Below are 19,111 nucleotides of genomic sequence, written 5' to 3' on the forward strand. Positions count from 1 at the left end.
CTGGCATTTCATCTGTGTACCTGTGGACGCCTGACGTGCTGAAAAGCGTCCGGTGAAGAGATTATTGCTTCGTTTGTTAGACCTTTTCCCCCCAGTGTCTCCCAGTGGCGAATGCACGGTTGGATTCTCTGCAGCCTGGAGACTCAGAGGACTCGGCTGGACAGCTTCAGCACCACCACGTCTGCGGACAGCTCCCGTTTCTCCTCCGGTCTGGATGGACTCTATCTGTCTCCGTCTCTCTCATAGCTCCTAATTGCTGGCGACTGTTTTCATAATGGCATCACACGGGTTTTGGTCTCTCGGCGGAGAAAATGCGGCTGAGAATAATCCTGGCAGCCAAAGCCCCAGTGCGAGTGAGTATATTGAGTGTCCTTCCCTTATAGGAGAATTGTATAGTGAAAATCAGAGAAATGAACATGCGATGCTTGCAAAAAAAAACACAACTCAATCAACATGTACAATGCATGTGTCTGGGATGGTTCATCATCAGTGACTAACAGACGGTGTTGTATTGTCACAAAATGTTGGTCTGCTTCAACTGTTGGTATGCGAATGTGATATAGCCACTGTGAAGCTTCGTTTTTTTTTTTTTTACCGTGTTTTCTCTGCAAAGTTCAAATTGAGATCGTATAACACAGCTAAGCCTGTTATTCATTCTTCTGTGACCTGCTCCCTCCAGCTAGGGCATGGTGCCAGGCGGCGGCCCAGAAAATACCTGGGGGCTTTGGATCGAAATTGTGTGGTAGGTTTTAATTCTAACAACGAAACAGACCCGTTAAACCACAGGCACAGTGCATTACAGCCTATATGATGTATGTATGAACACATAACTGTATCCAAATGGATTTAAAGAAAGTGGCATTGTTTTTCAAGCGCTTTAAATAAATTCCCTTTCTTAATAGTACATTATGTAGCCTAGGCTATGAACACCTAACTGTATCCAAATGGATTTAAAAACAAGTGGCATGGTTTTTTTCAAGCGCTTTAAATAAATTCCCTTTCTTAATATTTTTATTTTTATTTTTTTTATTTCATGACCTGACATAAAGCTCTACTCAACGTTGGCGAGGACGGGAAGCCCGCGGAGCCCTCAGCCAAACAGGACGAGACAGCGGCCGCAGAGAACTGCGCTTGCAACAGCAAACCGTGTAACTGCCCGAAGCCTCCTGTCGGGTTCTCTGACCTCTATTCAACAGGTAATATTATAGGCTACACATTGCATAACTAAAAAAATCACAGATAGAGCTGGCCTACGAATAGAGTGAGAGATATGACTGGAGCTTGTATAATTGTATTGTAATCATTGCAATTGTATTTTCTATAGGCCTATATAGGGAGATTCAGTCACCTTCGCAAAATTCCCATTGTCCATACCAAAATGTTGAGCATCTCCTATTAAGCCATCATGACTTTCATTACCTACACATAGCCTATTAACGGCAGCATCATTGTGTTGGTCATTTGGTAGGCCTATAAATGCATATTATTAAGCTTATAACACCCGAAAAAAGGTAGGCTGAAACGTCCTCCACGTCAAGGTTAAATGAAAAAGCTCAATCATTTTGAGAATAAAACGTATAGAGCAAATTACCAAATGATCTGTGTTTCACATTAATTCACAGACTTGCTGCCTGCGTTGAACGGCGACACGAAGACAATGACTTTTCTCCAAGAAGTTGTGGATATATTACTAGCATATATCGTGGAGTCGTTTGACAGGGACACGAAAGTCATTGATTTCCACTATCCCAATGAACTGATGCAGAGAAACAACTGGGAACTGCAGGACGAGCCAGAATCACTGGATGACATCTTGGTCAGCTGTCGTGCCACTCTGAAATACGCCATCAAAACAGGTAGGATTGGTTTTGTTATTAAATTCCAGGTGCATATTGATTATTGGAAATTGGAAATTGGAAATATTATATAATATTAAAATATTAAAATAATAATATTACGCATCCGCCTCTTGTTTCAGCATAGCTTCAAGTTATTTGTGAACATGTTGATGCGATATGCGAGTATTTTGATTTCTAAATATTTCTTAATTGAACTGCTCATATTTTTGCCCCCCAAAGGACACATTTAAGACACCAAGCATCTGTGCATTTTGAAAGAGAAACTTGCTCGGTGAAATTGGTCTATTAGGCCTATACTATCTTTTCGTTGTCTGGTACTTCATTTACTATGATGTGGTGGAAGTCTAAGATTATATAGCGAAATAATGCTCATAGGCTATAAATAATATGATTTTTTAAATATTCCCGTTCAATAGTGCCGTTCTATTTTAGACGGAGAAATTGTCAAACGGAGTAAATGGAAATTCACAGGACAGTAATATATCTTCATCTGCCTACTGCCCTGGCCCACAATTTAGTTTCGAAACGAATTTAACAATAGCAATACTGCTTTCTTTACTATACCCTATTTAAAACCAATTTTACTTTTCTTTTCTTTTTCTACTCAGGCCCAGTAAATTATTTACAAATTCTACAAAATTGTTGTTACAATTTCCTCCCCAACAGTATAAGCATTACAATACACAAATGTTATAGCTTTTGCCTCAGTGCTAACACAGACCAACACACACAGACCAACATCGAATTGAGCCTTTAGCCACAGAGTATGTTTAGCTGTGCCATGTGGTGCATTGACACCAGAGCTGTCATCCGAACAGCAACAACAAAAAATCATTAGTGGAGATGTAGAAATGTTCCTAAATGACATTTAGAAAGACCACTTAATTTCCATCTCATCTCACACAATTTCCATTCCCTTCCAATCTCTGCTCTTTCTTCTCTTAGCCCACCCCAGGTACTTCAATCAGCTCTCGACAGGATTAGACATGGTTGGTCTAGCAGCCGATTGGTTGACATCAACTGCTAATACCAATATGTAAGTATATGGCTTGATGGTTAATCATGATTCAAAGGATAATGATAATAACAATAATGTCCATTTCCTCTCCATCCATATGCATTCTTTTTTGGCATCTGCTTCACACTGATAGTAGTGTTCCGCTCAAAGAAATCAACTGAAAAGGGGTGAAATGAACAGCGGTGGTGAATTCAATCCCACATTCATTTAACCCCCTCCTCCTCTCCCCTCCTCCTCTCCCTCCCCTCCCCTCCCCTCCCCATCCCCCCAGGTCCCTCCTCCTCTATCCCCATGGCGAATTCAAGGGAAGAACATTAGCCCTGAAATTAAAATTCATTGCAATTCAGGCTAATCTGAAGTTCATTTTAGAGTGTGCTGCATTATGACACACCCTGAAAGAGAACGTCTTGTACAATGTAAGCAACATGAATTAGATTATGAGTAAAGCAATCACAATTAAATGTTTTAACAAAATGCCAAGCAAGACATACAATCTCAAGAACGCTGTGTTCTATACTAATAACCATGTTTGAGAGTTAAAATATATATTTTTAATCTTATTTGTATTTGTAATACTATGGTCACAGTATTATTTGCCATAATACATTTAACAACCTGCAACTACGACACAATCACAATTAGATGTGTAATTTGTAGTCAAGGAGTTACATTTACATTTACATTGTTGGCATTTAGCAGACGCCTTATTCCAAAGCGACTTACAATCAATACATTTGAATACTGTATTGATTTAACGGATATCATCTACAAAAGTATTATAAAACCTAACATGCCACAGTATTGTAAGAAAATGTTACAAGTAGAGTGTCCCTCCTGCGTTTAGTAGGTCCCAGAGGACAATGCTAGTTAGGATAGGTTAATGCTAGCTAGGGATCTCTCAAGGTTAACACCAGAGCAGTAAAGAGATCACAATATCAAGATATGCAAAGTTGTCCTTTTCAACCTCGACTTTGAAATGTACTGTCAGCTGATGATTTGATTTGATCTCCCTTGTGTGAATCCAGGTTCACATACGAGGTGGCTCCAGTCTTTGTGCTGCTGGAATACGTCACTCTGAAGAAGATGAGGGAGATCATCGGTTGGGAAGAAGGCAGAGGGGATGGAATCTTCTCTCCCGGTGCGTATGTGACGTCGATCACTCCCCCCCTCAGTTTTCACCAAAAATGGGCTGGTCCGTTTAAATAGCTCTGTGTCGATTTGCATTTTGATGATACTAAAATGGAGAACTTTTCACAGTCGATTAGCAAGGTATCATTTTTTTTTTTCATCCTTTGCCAACCAAACCATTCCTTTAATTAATTTCCCTGGTCTGGACTCTTGGTGGCTGTGAGGGGTTGGTGTGTGTGTGTAGTGGACCCAGGTGCGGTGCAGGACAGAGAGACGACAGCAGGCAGAGGTTGGGACAACTAAGGTCTCTTTACAAGAACAGAAGATTAGAACAGAAAGCCCCAGGAAGGAACACATCTTCCTGTGCTACAACAGCCAGAACCCCCACAGGGAGAAGGTCGCTCCAAACCGGTGCAATTCTGTAGACACGACCAGCAGGCGAGAGACTCTCCACTCAACACGGTACCAAGGTCTACCAGAACCACCAGCTAGAGCAGCTCCCAACTCCCTGTGCAAGGCAGACAAAAAGAACACACCAGGAACACACACTTACACGGAACACACACCTACAGAGAGCACACACACACACACACACACACACACACATACACACACACACACACACACACACACACACACACACACACAGAGAACACACACTTACACAGAACACACACCTACAGAGAGCACACACACACACACACACACACATACACACACACACACACACACAGAGAACACACACTTACTCACAGAACACACACACACAGAGAACACACACCAACACAGAACACACACCAACACATAACTGACAGAGAGATCACCCAGCTGGGAGTGCTGGGAAGTGAGGACATGAATACACAAGTGCCAAACACACACAGGTGACACACATTAGTCCCCAACGAGGGGAACAGTGAGTGTAGTAGCGTCCCAGGGCCACCGGGGGTCGCCAGAGGGAGACAGGAAGGAGCCGCTGAGGAAATGGCGACTCCAACCGTAACAGTAAAGACCGATCAAAGGAATATAACGACGATATATTTTTTTTTTTTTGCTATTGTTAGATTAGATTAGATTCAACTCTATTGTCGTTGCATAGAATATGTACCAGACAATGAAATTGCAGTTTAGCATCTAAGCAGAAGTTAGCAAATAGTGATATTATATTAACATTGACATACATACATAGTCTGTACATAGTCTTATTAGGAACACTCTGATATTAGACAATAATGTGTTGGATTTTAATACTGTGTAATATGTGGATTAGCACACCATTGTAAAATAGTAAAACCTTATAAAATACAAGGCGACTTCATCCACGACAATCAGACTCTGTACTCTAAAGGCTGTGTCAATGGATACTCAAGTGTCACATATCTCAAAATCTTAGAGATTAAAGAGATACTGACACTTACATAAGAGGGGCGTCTGTGTCTCAGGAGGTAGAGCCGGCGTCTAATGATCGCAAGGTTGGCAGACCGGCGGTTCGAGCCCCGGCTGGCCACATGTCGAAGTGTCCTTGGGCAAGACACTGAACCCCAAATTGCTCCCAATGAGCGGGCCGGCGCCTTGCATGGTAGCTTGCCGCCATTGGTGTGTGAATGTGTGTGTGAATGGGTGAACGAGAGGCCGTTGTAAAGCGCTTTGGAATAAGGCGCTATATAAGTCAGTCCATTTACCATTTTACCATTTAAAGAGATACTGACACTTACACCAGTGATTGAGCTGCAGTGATCTCATCCCTCCTCTAGGTGGTGCCATTTCCAACATGTACGCCATGCTGCTCGCCCGTTTCAAGATGTTCCCCGAGGTGAAGGAGAAAGGAATGTCATCGGTCCCTCGGCTGGTGGCCTTCACGTCTGAGCATGTAGGCCCCTTTCACTCTTTTTTTTGTGTGTTTTGTCTAGATTCAATTGTTGTTTTCATGTGTTTCCTTTCTTTATTTCTTTGTATTCCTTTTGTTACTCCTCTGTTATGGTAAATCATTGGTCTCTCTTTTTCCGATTTTGATCGTTTCATAGTGGGGCTTTTTGGCAATGTTTTGGTGAGTGATTATACTCATCGATAGGTAAAAGTACAATGTCCAGCGTTCACTACACAGGTGCATTGGGTTCTTCTACTTACTGGGCCACGGTGGCCGTTGAATGACACCCGTCTGACACCCTGCTAGGGTAGCTGTTATGATGACGGGTCACATTGGGTTCTGACACCCTGCTAGGGTAGCTGTTATGAAGGCAGGTCACATTGGGTTCTGACCCTTCTGGGGTAGCTGTGATGAATGCAGGTCATATTGGGTTCTGACCCTTCTGGGGTAGCTGTGATAAATGCAGGTCACATTGGGTTCTGACCCTTCTAGGGTGGCTGGTATGAAGGCAGGTCACTTTGGGTTCTGACACCCTTCTGGGGTGGCTGTTATGAAGACGGGTCACTTTGGGTTTTCTTCACTGATGTATTTTTGTAGGAGTAGGGCGGCTGACATCTCAGCTGTTTGTCCAGCACAGTGTCCGGTGTGTGTGTGTGTGTGTGTGTGTGTGTGTGTGTGTATTTTAGACATGACCTCAGGCCGTCCCAGAGCCTGCTGTGTGGGTGCTAGACAGTGCGTGTGTGTGTGTGTGTGTGTGTGTGTGTGTGTGTGTGCGTGTGTGTGTGTGTGTGTGTTTTTAGGTAGGAAATATCAGTATGTCACGTTTTCACACTGGCCAAGCTAGTGAGACGCTGACATTCTGCGTGACGGTACACAACAAGGACACTGGCTGATATCGTCCCCTGCTAACCCCCGCTAGGCCTGCTAACCCCCGCTAGGCCTGCTAACCCCCGCTAGGCCCTCCAGCCTCCCAGCACAGTAGAGAGCCGCTACAACGTACCACTCCCTCTGCTTTATAGGGCAACACTCCACAGTGTTACTGCTTTAGTATCCTTTCTCTCTTGTCCTCAGGCCTGGATGGATTCCCATTAAAGCAACATCAGACGAAAATACATGGCGACAGTAAATCTTCTTATTTGGGTTATGAACGTTTTTATTTGAGGTTATTCTTTATCTGTCTTGGTCTTTCAGAGCCATTTCTCCATTAAGAAGGGAGCGGCGGCTCTTGGCATCGGTACAGAGAGCGTCATCTGCGTCAAAGTAGACGAGAGGTACGTCGGGCTTCTGTGCTGCGGAGCGCGGCTCAGAGGCTCAGGTGGAGAATAAAAACCTTCAGCGTGTCATAATGGCAAAAGCATTCAAGCAGTAAAAGCCTGTTTCCCCTCCGCAGTGGTAAGATGATCCCGTCTGACCTTGAGAGGAGACTACAGGAAGCCAAGCAGAAGGTAAAGTCATACACACATCCATACTCCTACCATACATACTCCTACCATACATACTCCTACCATACATACTCCTACCGTATGAAGGTAAAGTCATACACACATCCATACTCCATATCCGTATGAAGCAACGGGTACGACTTCAGCAATATGTGACACAGTCTGATCATTTGGTCCTCATGTCGGCAACCAATCAAAATGTTCAGACTTTTCTTTTGAAACACGAAACTACGTTTCAACGTTGTTGAGAATCACGACACAAACTCGCTAGTCCAGCCAAAATACTGCAACAACGTAATGGATTGGGTGAGTAATCCCCACTGCTACCTAGTTAACTAACACTACTTTACATTGTTAGCAGGCTCACAAAACAAGCTGAATTAGTTGACTAGCGACGTGTCATCGATTTTCAACAACGCGGAAACGTATTCACGTTTTTCCGAAAGAAAAGTCTGATCATTACATCAGATCCCAACATGAGGACCAAAGCATTAGAACGTGTCACAAATGTTATTAAAGCATTTACCAAGAAGATGATCAGAGAACTGTGGCACATGTGTTGATAGATATCCAGAATGGGATATGCTGTAGATCAGCGAATCATTGGCAAATATGTTTTTATAATATTTTTCTTTACAAAAACATTAAAAAAAAATACATGCATGGTACTGTATTTTTCTCTTTAAAACCTTCAAAAATGCATCATCAGTGTGCTACTACTAGGCCTACTGCACTGTATGTATGATGATTGTATGATGATGCATATGAAATATCCAATAAGAATAAGAGAATAATGATGAGATGAGACACACAAAAAAATGTACGCGTCCATAAAATGCCTGCGTGGGCCGCGAGATTTTTAAGTGGGCCTTGAGTCCAAAAAGGTTGGGAACCGCTGCTGTAGATGATATCAATGTATGGTACTGAAGGTATGGAAAATGTGTTTCACGGTCGGTCTCTTGTGTTTCCAGGGCTTCGTGCCGTTCTTTGTGAGTGCGACGGCCGGCACCACGGTCTACGGAGCCTTCGACCCTCTCATCGCTATCTCAGACGTCTGCAAGAAGTACAACGTCTGGATGCACGTGGACGTGAGTGGAAACACCTCGTTTTTGTCTCATGTCTGTGCCCCCCCATGCCTCCTGTTTTGACTAGCGGAATATTCATTTCCTGTTTTTTTACAGTCTTCTCAAGTATGTAACGTAAGGAATTGATGTACTTTTGGCTAGCTCCGAATTCCTTTACGTAACAAGCTCAGGATCGAAACGGTTAACTGTGAATACTTCTGGTTCAGAAGAAGAAATGTGCAATTGGCATCAACCCACATCCAGACACATTTTGTGTGGCAGTTTCATTATCTTAGCATAACAAATCACCTCAGCTAGTGCACAGACCAGTGACTATCCTACCGACTGCAGGATATGATCTTGAAACGTCGAATTTGTGCAAGTGGATGTTACAGTACATACCCAAGGGAGCACAGGTCAACAAGTTGGTTATTAAAACCTCATCGCATGGTAAAGCCATTACGTTTTAACCTCGGATGTTTAACTTTGAGCAGGGGGACACGGGACTACAGATCTGGTTATTATTACCAGTCAGTAAGAGTCTTGACATATGTAATATATCTGGATCCCTTCTGCTGCGTTCAGCTGACCTAGATAGAAGCCGGCAGCCATAACACTGGAGATTAAGGAAACTGGAGCAGAGGCAGTAAATCATCTTTTCCCCTGACTTCCCCATCGTGACGGCGTCTCTTGCTGAAGGACTCTATCTGTTAATAGAGGTGATTTAGGCCTGACATAAGGACACCTCTATCGAGACACTGGAGGGAATCCGTCACTGTCAAAACAAAACGTCCTCGTCGTACGATGTTGGTCCGTGTCACCAGAGTTAGTAGAGGGGTCTCTAACGTGGTGCGAGATGTGTTAATGGTCAATGGTAAACGGACTGCACTTACAGTATATAGCGCCTTTTTTGCTGCTCCAAAGCGCGTAACAAAGGCCTCTCATTCACCCATTCACACACCAATGGCGGCAAGCTGCCATGCAAGGCGCCGGCCCGCTCACTGGGAGCAAATTTTGGGGTTCAGTGTCTTGCCCAAGGACACTTCGACATGTGGCCAGCCGGGGCTCGAACCGCATGGTAGCTTGCCGCCATTGGTGTGTGAATGTGTGTGTGAATGGGTGAATGAGAGGCCGTTGTCACACGCTTTGGAGCAGCTTTGGAATAAGAAGCTATATAAGTCAGTCGATTAGTCCACAAGGTGACTGATCTGGGTGCCTCTCTCCTCAGGGCGCGTGGGGAGGCAGTCTCCTCATGTCCAGGAGGCACCGGTGGAAGTTGGATGGAGTCGATAGGTCAGTGACACCTCTTAGAAAGCGACAACACATTTGTACTGTATTGCAGTTAGTTAGAATGGCTTTAATACACTTTATTTATTTACCTGCCCTTGTATTTTACCACAGGTATGAATGAATCACCATCTGGTTGTTGCTCTCTCCATTCTAAAACTGCTAGAACAATGATCAATTTCAGACAGTTTTTTTCAGGGTTACTGTAAAAGGTTGCTGTGGTATTTTTTGAAGTTTGGGGTATTTGACCACTGTATTTTTTGAAGTTTGGGGTATTTGACCACTGTATTTTTGGCTTTTCTTCCATCTCAGGGCCAACTCAGTGACATGGAACCCTCACAAGATGATGTCGGTCCCCCTGCAGTGCTCTGCCCTGCTGGTCAGAGAGGAGGTAAGGGTGGAGGGCAAATATCGTCTGTATTACAACAAAAACCCTAATAGGGTTAGGGTTAGGACGTGTTCAAAAGCAAGGACTGTTTGTTCATCTAGATATGTGTGGTTATGTACTTTTACCATGTTCATGTTCTCTCAGCATGTTGTGATTTGAATGTAGTGAGTACCAACATTCAAATACGCCTGTCGTGTTCAATTAAACCTTATTATGTAGTTTAAGCACATGTAAAAATTACTTCAGCTACTGGTTGCACTTTTCACCAGCAGCTGTCACCTATGACAGTGTCGTCTACCTTAAACACTCGTCATGACCTCTCCTTTCATAACCCTTCAGAGCAGGGGGCCAGCTAGCTCCTCATTAACCACATGGATCTGTAACTGCATCTGGATTGACTTTAAGGCTTGTTGGATAATGTTGTTGTCATCGTTGTCCATTTTGAAGTGTTAATCTCCTCCTCCTCCTCCTCCTCCTCCCCCTCCTCCTCCTCCTCCCCCTCCCCCTCCTCCTCCTCCTCCCCCTCCTCCTCCCCCTCCCCCTCCTCCTCCTCCTCCTCCTCCCCCTCCTCCTCCTCCCCCTCCCCCTCCCCCTCCCCCTCCTCCTCCTCCTCCTCCCCCTCCTGCTCCTCCCCCTCCCCCTCCTCCTCCTCCCCCTCCTCCTCCTCCTCCTCACCCTCCTCCTCACCCTCACCCTCCTCCTCCCCCTCCCCCTCCTCCTCCCCCTCCTCCTCCTCCTCCTTCCCCTCCTCCTCCTCTTCCCCCTTCTCCTCCTCCTCCCCCTCCCCCTCCTCTTCCTCCTCCCCCTCCTCCTCCTCCTCCTCCTCCTTCCCCTCCCCCTCCTCTTCCTCCTCCCCCTCCTCCTCCTCCTCCTCCTCCTCCTTCCCCTCCTCCTCCTCTTCCTCCTCCTCCTCCTCCCCCTCCCCCTCCTCTTCCTCCTCCTCCCGCTCCTCCTCCTCCCCCTCCTCCTCCTCCTCCCCCTCCTCCTCCTCCTCACAGGGTCTGATGCAGAACTGCAACCAGATGCATGCCTGCTACCTGTTCCAGCAGGACAAGCACTACGACCTGTCCTACGACACCGGAGACAAGGCCCTGCAGTGTGGACGTCATGTGGACATCTTCAAGCTCTGGCTCATGTGGAGAGCCAAGGTGGGTCCAGCAGCAGTATCTCTTTCCCAGTAGACAAAGAGTCCAAAAGACGTCCTCAGGGAAGCCGGAATGTGGGTCGAGATGACGCCTTTCTAGGACGTCCGGATGACGTCTTTAGGACGTCTTATGAATCTACAGAATCGTCTTCTGTACTCCATAAGATGTCCTGGACTTTGACCATGTGTGTTCTACCACCCAGTATCCTTACATTTTCAAAATCACATCAGGATAAGTTAGTATAAACCTATTTTGCAGTTTTTCTGTGTAGGAAGCAGGCTAATTTACAAGACGGTCGTTTTGTGTAAATAATCATTTGACCCCCGAGACCCCCTTATAGTAGGTAAAAAAAGCAAGGCGGTTCTAGTGTTAAAGAAACCATTTCAGTCCCTCTAAAGATATACAAATAATGTATCTATTTATATAATCATGGTTTCCATCACCTCATATCTCTCTCTATGGAAAATGTCAAACTAACTGCATATTCAAAATACAAATTATAGGCTACATTTGTTTAGTTGCCGTATATCTATATAATAATAATAATATATGCCATTCAGCTGACGCTTTTACCCAAAGCGATTTACAGTATAGTCTTTATAGTGTTTTTGATGTTTGTGGCAATGGTTCTGTGATGTAGAGGATTATGAGAAGTTGTTAATGTGCAGAAGAAAAACGAACAGCTACAGTTTATTTTTTCTAACGGTGTGTTGCTCTAAAGTTAATATATCCAATCTAAATCTCATTCATATGAAGTCACAAACAATTTCAATCAAACCGACTCATTGTTATACAATTTCTCTGTCATGGTTTACTTTAACGTCCCTCGCAATGTTGCAATACGGCAGGCATATTTTAGACGACTAAATCAGTTGTTATGGTGGTTTAAATGAACTGTCTTACCGTCTCCATGGCGATAATTGTCTTCTCCCTTTCACTGACAGGGCACAATTGGGTTCGAGGCTCAAATTGACAAGTGTCTGGAGCTCTCTGATTACCTGTACAACAAGATCAAGGACAGGGAAGGCTACGAGATGGTGTTTGATGGGAAGGTACGTTCATTGTTCATGTCTGGACAGTATTGAACTGTATATTGGCTTTTTTTTTGCCTCCTCCTCCTCCTCCTCTTCCTCCTCCTCCTCCTCTTCCCCCTCCTCCTCTTCCTCCTCCCCCTCTTCCTCCTCCTCCCCCTCCTCCTCCTCCTCCTCCTCTTACCCCTCCCCCTCCCCCTTCTCTTCCCCCTCCTCCTCTTCCTCCTCCTCCTCCTCCCCCTCCTCCTCCTCCTCCCCCTCCTCTTCCTCCTCCTCCCCCTCTTCCTCCTCCTCCCCCTCCTCCTCCCCCTCCTCCTCCTCCTCCTCCCCCTCCTCCTCCTCCTCCTCTTACCCCTCCCCCTCCCCCTTCTCTTCCCCCTCCTCCTCTTCCTCCTCCTCCTCCTCCTCCTCCTCCTCTTCCTCCTCCTCCTCCTCCTCCTCCTCCCCCTCCTCCTCCTCCTCCTCCTGTATATTGCTTTTCCCCCCAGTGCTTTCCATGTCATTTACGACACGCGTGATTGACAGGCCTTGCCTTGTGTGTGATGTATTACCTCTGTATTGTCTGGCCTGTCAGGATAATGTGCTGCTATTATGTCTAATGGACGGTGTGTAATGAGCTGTCATTATCCAAACCTCATATCCATATGAATAGCACCATTTATCTAAATGTCCTGTGCCCCAAAAAAAAAGAAAGCCAAACCCAAATCTTTCATTAATTAGGGTGATAACGATATGAAGCCAAAAGCTAATTTGAATATACTAGAACATACTATAGAACTAGGACATCCAGAGTCATTTAAACCTACTATCTGTTCTATTATTCAGTCGTAGACAAAAAGACAGAGACCGTCGTAACACAAAAGCGAGACAGGAAAAAACACAATACTCTGGACGTTGGCCCAGGGTTTAGTTTAGTTGGTTATGTGTCTCAGAGAGCCATTGCATTTGGCACCAAGCAAACCCTCACCCTCCCCACACACACATGTCCAGGGTTGGACAGTCACGGATATCTTTGGGTACAGAGTTCCACCCTCTCTCTACCCAAGGATATCCACGACTCTCCAGCCCTGGATACATTCAAAGCTGCCCTTAAAACCCACCTATTCACCATTGCATTCAACCTTTAGTAGCTGTTTCACTGTTTCTTGTTGTGTGTGTTTGTCTCTCTGGCTCTGTTCTGTTTGTCCCATTCCCGTGTGAAGCGACCGTGGGTTTGTGAAAGGCGCTATATACATTTAATTTATTACTATTATTATTATTATTATTATTATTATTATTATTATTATTATTATTATTGAGACCCAATACCCAAGCTGTATAGGCCTAAATGAGTCTGGTATGCAAGGCTAGTCTGCCATTGGTAATGAATTCATTTTGACCAGCAAGCAGGCATCAGTCAGGCTTTTTGTCTCTCTGTCTATCAGATGCCAGAGAAGAGAGCTGTGAGGCATTCAGACATTCCTAGTGGGTCTATGAATGACTTCTACCTGCCACTCGATACACCAAATGTGAACGCCTTTGTCAGTGTGTGAATGTCTCTTTTCAGTATTGCAGAATGCAGACCGGCTTGATAAATTGACCGGCGGGTTAACGATCCGAACATTTCTATTCAGTAGATTCTGAGTGGATTCCAATATTCTATGATTTCTCTAATGGATCTTTCCTCTCTCTCCTGTGTGCATGCTTGGTGTGTGCGTGTGCATGGATGTTAGTCCACGTGTACTCTAAGTATGTCTACTTTCAACCCTAGTAATTGACTGAGATAGATAGATAGATAGATAGATAGATAGATAGATAGATAGATAGATAGGTAGATAGGTAGATAGATAGATAGATCTTTATTTAGTCAGGACAGTGCACATTAACGAACAGTCACTTATACAAAGTATGGTGACAGTAAATATGCCGGATTTAGCTGTGAGCTCATTTACATCCGTATCCATTGCATCCATTGATGGTCTCTCCTCCTCCCTGTCCCGTGTTCCTCAGCCTCAGCACACCAACGTGTGTTTCTGGTACCTTCCGCCTGGCGTCCGCTACCTGGAGGACAAAGAGGAGAAGAAGAAACGCCTGCACAAGGTAACTTCAGATAGAAAGGCCTCTTTGTCCCATGTCTCCCCTTGGCATGCATAATGGAGTATATCACTCAATCACTCAATTCAGGATCGTCAGGATCTGATGTAACGATCGGACTATTCTTTCGAAAAATGTGAATACATTTCCGCGTTGTTGAAAATCAACGACACGTCGCTAGTCGACTAACACAGCTTGTTTTGTGAGCCTGCTAACAATGTAAAGTAGTGTTATAGTTAACTAGGTAGCAGTGGGGCTTACTCACCCAATCCATCGCGTTGTTGCAGTATTTTGGCTTGACTAGCGAGTTTGTGTTGTGATTCTCGACAACGTTGAAATGTAGTTAGGGTGTGTGTGTGGGGGGGGGGGGGGTGAGGGTGTGTGTGGGGGTGGGCTGGAGGCTGCCTGCCTGTCAGGAGGTCAGTTATTGGACGTCAGCCGTGACTTTGGCAGCCAGTCAGAGGAGCCGCAGCAGGGAGGCTCTAATCGACAATTAGGGGAAACAGATGGCGTGCGTGCTAGACATACAAAGAAGCCTCTCCCCCCTCTCTGTCTCTCTCTCCCTGTCCCCTCTCTCACTCTCTCTCCCTGTCCTCTCTCTCTCTCCCTGTCCCCTCTCTCACTCTCTCTCCCTGTCCCCTCTCTCTCACTCTCTCTCCCTGTCCCCTCTCTCACTCTCTCTCTCTCCCTGTCCCCTCTCTCTCTCTCTCTCCCTGTCCCCTCTCTCACTCTCTCTCCCTGTCCCCTCTCTCTCTCTCTCTCCCTGTCCCCTCTCTCTCTCTGTCTCTCCCTGTCCCCCCTCTCTCTCTCTCTCTCTCTCTCTCTCTCTCTCTCTCTCCCTGTCCCCTCTCTCTCCCTGTCCCCTCTCTCTCCCTGTCCCCTCTCTCTCTCTCTCTCCCTGTCCCCTCTTTCTCTCTCTCCCTGTCCCCTCTCTCTCCCTGAAATTACACAAATCTTTTTGTTACTTCACTGAAATCACAGCTTTGCCAATGGCAACAGGACACCTGCAACAGATTTGGAGAAAATGACTGTAATTATGATGTAATTATGACTGTGTGAAGTGCAGGATAGCGTATTGTGCTGGCCACTGCCCTGCTGCAGCCTCTGTGACTGTAAGCCAGGGTGATTCTACATTCTAGGGGATAGAGTCTTCTCAAAGGCTGCCCCTAGGCTCTGGAATAGCCTCCCCCTCCACGTCAGATCCGCCCATAGCATCGAGACTTTTAAAAAACTAGCTAAGACACACCTCTTCTCCCTGACCTTTGACCTGAGTTGAGCCTGCCTCCCAACACTGCACTTTCTGTACTTTTATTTCTGCACTTGTATTTTGTATTGCACCTTGTTTTAGTGTATTTTCATCAGTTTTTCTCTTTTACGTACTAGTGTTTTCTGTTAAGCACTTTGGGCGGCTGTTTTGTCGTTGTTAAATGTGCTATATAAATAAAGATGACTTACTTACTTACTTACTAATTCAACCCTGCTAACCAGAACACTGGGACTTTGATCTTAAAAAGGGACTGTCATAAGCACTTTGTAAAGTTAATGTGAAGTCTTTTAAATCCTCCATATTTTGGATATTCTGCTGTATGAGTTTTAACTTAATACCCCCAGATATATTCTACCCCTATGCTAGATTATCCCAGACTTTGAGGCTATATGTGTCATTGCTATTCTTAAGCTCTGAAAAGTTATCCTTAAGCCAAATGTGCCTTACAAAATATACAAGCTTGAAGGAAGTTTGTCTTTAGTATGTCTTTTTTAGTGTTAGTTCTCATGACTCTACATTATGAGAAGTAATTGTGCATGATAGACAATAAGGTAGGTCTGAAAAGGCCTAAGACATGATTAATGAGCCTGTCGACATTCAGCCGTAGCATACAGACAGTTGGCATATTGGCATGTGAATAAAAGACAGTTCAAGTGCTCAGAGCTCATATTTCAAGCTGTTTCAAGCCTCAAGGTGTAAGTGGTGGTGAGTTACAGTATTATCTATACGGTATATAGGCCTATATGTGACACAGTCTGGTCATTTGATCCTCATGTCAGGATCCGATGTAATGTTCAGACTTTTCTTTCGAAAAATGTGAATACATTTCTGCTTTGTTGAATATAAATGACACATCGCTAGTCAACTAACACAGCTTGTTTTGTGAGCCTGCTAACAATGTAAAGTAGTGTTATAGTTAACTAGGTAGCAGTGGGGATTACTCGCCCAATCCATTACGTTGCAGTATTTTGGCTTGACTAGCGAGTTTGTGTTGTGATTCGTATTTCCATAATTCCGTAGTTCCGTGTTTCAAAAGAAAAGTCTGAACATTTTGATTGGTTGCTGACATGCGGACCAAATGATCAGACTATCACATTATTAATATGGTTACATGTATCTGCTATTTGCCAGACACTATTCACCACATTACGTTAGATTGGTCGAGTTTACCAAAACAATGTAAGACAGTAGAAATGCAATGAACAAAAGAATAATCATCCACATTTATTTCAAACATTTCTATTTAAAAGCTGACTAAACCTTCATGCAACATTTTGTCGTTTAGTCTGACTGTTTTGTCTGCAATGCAACGTTCCTGGATCCTGGTGTCTCCACAGCCAGAGAGAGAGTGGCGCTGCCATTAGCTATGACAGGGCAGTGACACCTTCTCTATCTCCTGCAAACTTGTAATTGGATCTGCCTCTCCACGTCAAAGGTTATAACATCCACAGGGGCAAGAGGGACATAGGCTGAGCAGGAAGTAAATTACTTTTCACCACGTCTCATTGCAAAGATAACCCCGCAACTTTGCAGTGTCGGTCAAAGTCTTGTGAACCCTGTTGGTTTCTAGATTGAGTTGTCACCCTGGCTGCCAAGCTGACTCTGTTTGGGGCTGGGGAGAGCGATGTGTCCATCTGTAGATAGGCGAACTGACAGTGAAAGCAAACAGCGGTTTAATAGAGTTAACTAGATTAATGTGGTATAGGGCCATCAGATTGTGTACAACAATGGAAGCGTAAACAACAAAGGGGTGTGTATTGTGTATTGTATTTTTGCAACTGTATTTAAGATTTCCGGAAATAGAGCTTTGACCCTTTCTATTCAATCCATTTATTCCATTTATTCATAACAATTAACACTAGAACAGCCGTGGTGAGTAAAATGTTTTGCACTCGATCAAATTTCAGGACCCTCCTTTCATGACTTTTCCTAGATATGTGCGTTCTACCACCCAGTATCCTTACATTTTCAATGTCAGGACAAGCTAGTATAAAGCTATTTAGCAGTTTTTCTTTGTAGGAGGCAGGCTAATTTACAAGAAGCCAACTAGAGGTCGTTGTGTGTAAATAGCAGCTTCCCACTGTAAAGGGTGGCTCTTATAGTAGGTACAATAGGCACGGCTGTTCTAGTGTTAAATCCTGTCTTAATAATGGTGGTAAAGTACTCACAGGAAGACTTGTGTGTTTGTGTGTCAGGAGTACTCACAGGAACACTTGTGTGTTTGTGTGTCAAGAGTACTCACAGGAACCCTTGTGTGTTTGTGTGTCAGGTGGCTCCGGTGATCAAGGCCAGGATGATGGAGTACGGGACGACCATGGTCAGCTACCAGCCGCAGGGCGACAAGGTCAACTTTTTCCGCATGGTCATTTCCAACCCTGCTGCTACCTTCGAGGACATCGACTTTCTTATCGAGGAAATCGAACGGCTGGGGCACGATCTATAAGACTTGTGTCACCAAAACGTCCCTTACTTTCTCCCCTAGACGGATGAAATGTTTGTCGTGAATGTAACTGGTAATCTATTTTTCTTTCCTCCCAAAGTCACATAAAATAATATATTTAAGAAAAGATGATCTAGAGATATATCCATATTTATGTATTGTAGCTTTGTCGTGGACCGTCTCGGTCTGAGGCTCTGTCAAAGTGCTTCTGTCTGCCTTTCCTAGCGTAGAGTAGTGTAATTGATGTAACTTTATATGTATTTTTGTGATATGAAACGCTATAGTGCAATAATAAGTTGATGAGGAAGAGTTTATTTTCTAATCGTTCTCATTTGTCAGATATTGTAAGTACAGTCTTAACGTTTATGTTTGAAGAGCACTTCAGTGTACCTCAACTCAGTCAACTGCCTTTACATTTGAAAACTTCAAGCAGTGGTTTTTAGTCCAGTTTCTCTTATGACTAACACTGGGTTGACTCAATTATTCTCTATTTTTCTGTGTTAGAAAACACTAGATAGTATTCCAAGTCCAAGTCATGATTTCTAGTACAGTATATGACTTTAAACACATTTCCAAAAAATGAAGGGAAGAAGTGGGATGAAAGAAAATAGTGCCTCATAGTGGGGAGAACAGTGTCCTGTTGTAACACGAAGGCATTGTCGATTTGACTATCGGAGCGCGAAGAGTACAGTAATACTTGTGAACCTGGCATGTTTGTGTGTACAGTACGTCAACAAATGCACTTTTGACTGCTTTTAAAAAACGTGACTCTATATGTAATTAATGCTTCATGTTCTCTCCTCAGCGTATAGCAGGTGTACAATGACATACCTGTGTGTGTGTGTGACCCATTCAGTTGATGTCAAACAGCCAAAACACATATCAAGATGGAGTGGATATTCAGTTGTATATTTAGCCGAGGTGTTGGTACCTCTCAGAAGCAGAGCCAGCCTCATCACATTGATGCGACGTCGTGGCATCATCATACTCATGGATAGAATAAAATACCACATAGAGAATAACACAGTAGAAGACCTAACCTACGAATGGTATTTTGTTCGAGTATAGACACTTCCCCAGAATTGCAGCTATACTTGATATCACT

At 44.2% G+C, this 19,111-nt stretch overlaps 1 protein-coding gene across 2 annotated transcripts; it reads left to right on the plus strand.

Moving 5' to 3' along the window:
• Positions 1-274: 274 nt before the first annotated feature.
• Positions 275-18,009, plus strand: gad2 (glutamate decarboxylase 2; the record flags this gene model as incomplete). 2 transcript variants are annotated; one of them, XM_080547587.1, is made up of 16 exons in its annotated part: positions 275-353; positions 680-742; positions 1,050-1,196; positions 1,623-1,856; positions 2,805-2,895; positions 3,903-4,015; positions 5,757-5,872; positions 7,061-7,140; positions 7,260-7,314; positions 8,283-8,399; positions 9,604-9,668; positions 9,975-10,053; positions 11,049-11,198; positions 12,140-12,247; positions 14,216-14,305; positions 17,836-18,009. In XM_080547587.1, the coding sequence occupies 16 exons, from the start codon at positions 275-277 to the stop codon at positions 18,007-18,009; spliced, it is 1,761 nt and encodes a 586-aa protein (XP_080403713.1). The 2 variants fall into 2 exon arrangements, with proteins under 2 accessions (XP_080403713.1, XP_080403714.1); XM_080547588.1 differs by having other exon boundaries at positions 275-347.
• Positions 18,010-19,111: the final 1,102 nt, after the last annotated feature.

Source organism: Nansenia antarctica, assembly GCF_963989245.1.
Source record: "Nansenia antarctica genome assembly, chromosome: 17".
NCBI classification, from domain to species: domain Eukaryota; kingdom Metazoa; phylum Chordata; class Actinopteri; order Argentiniformes; family Microstomatidae; genus Nansenia; species Nansenia antarctica.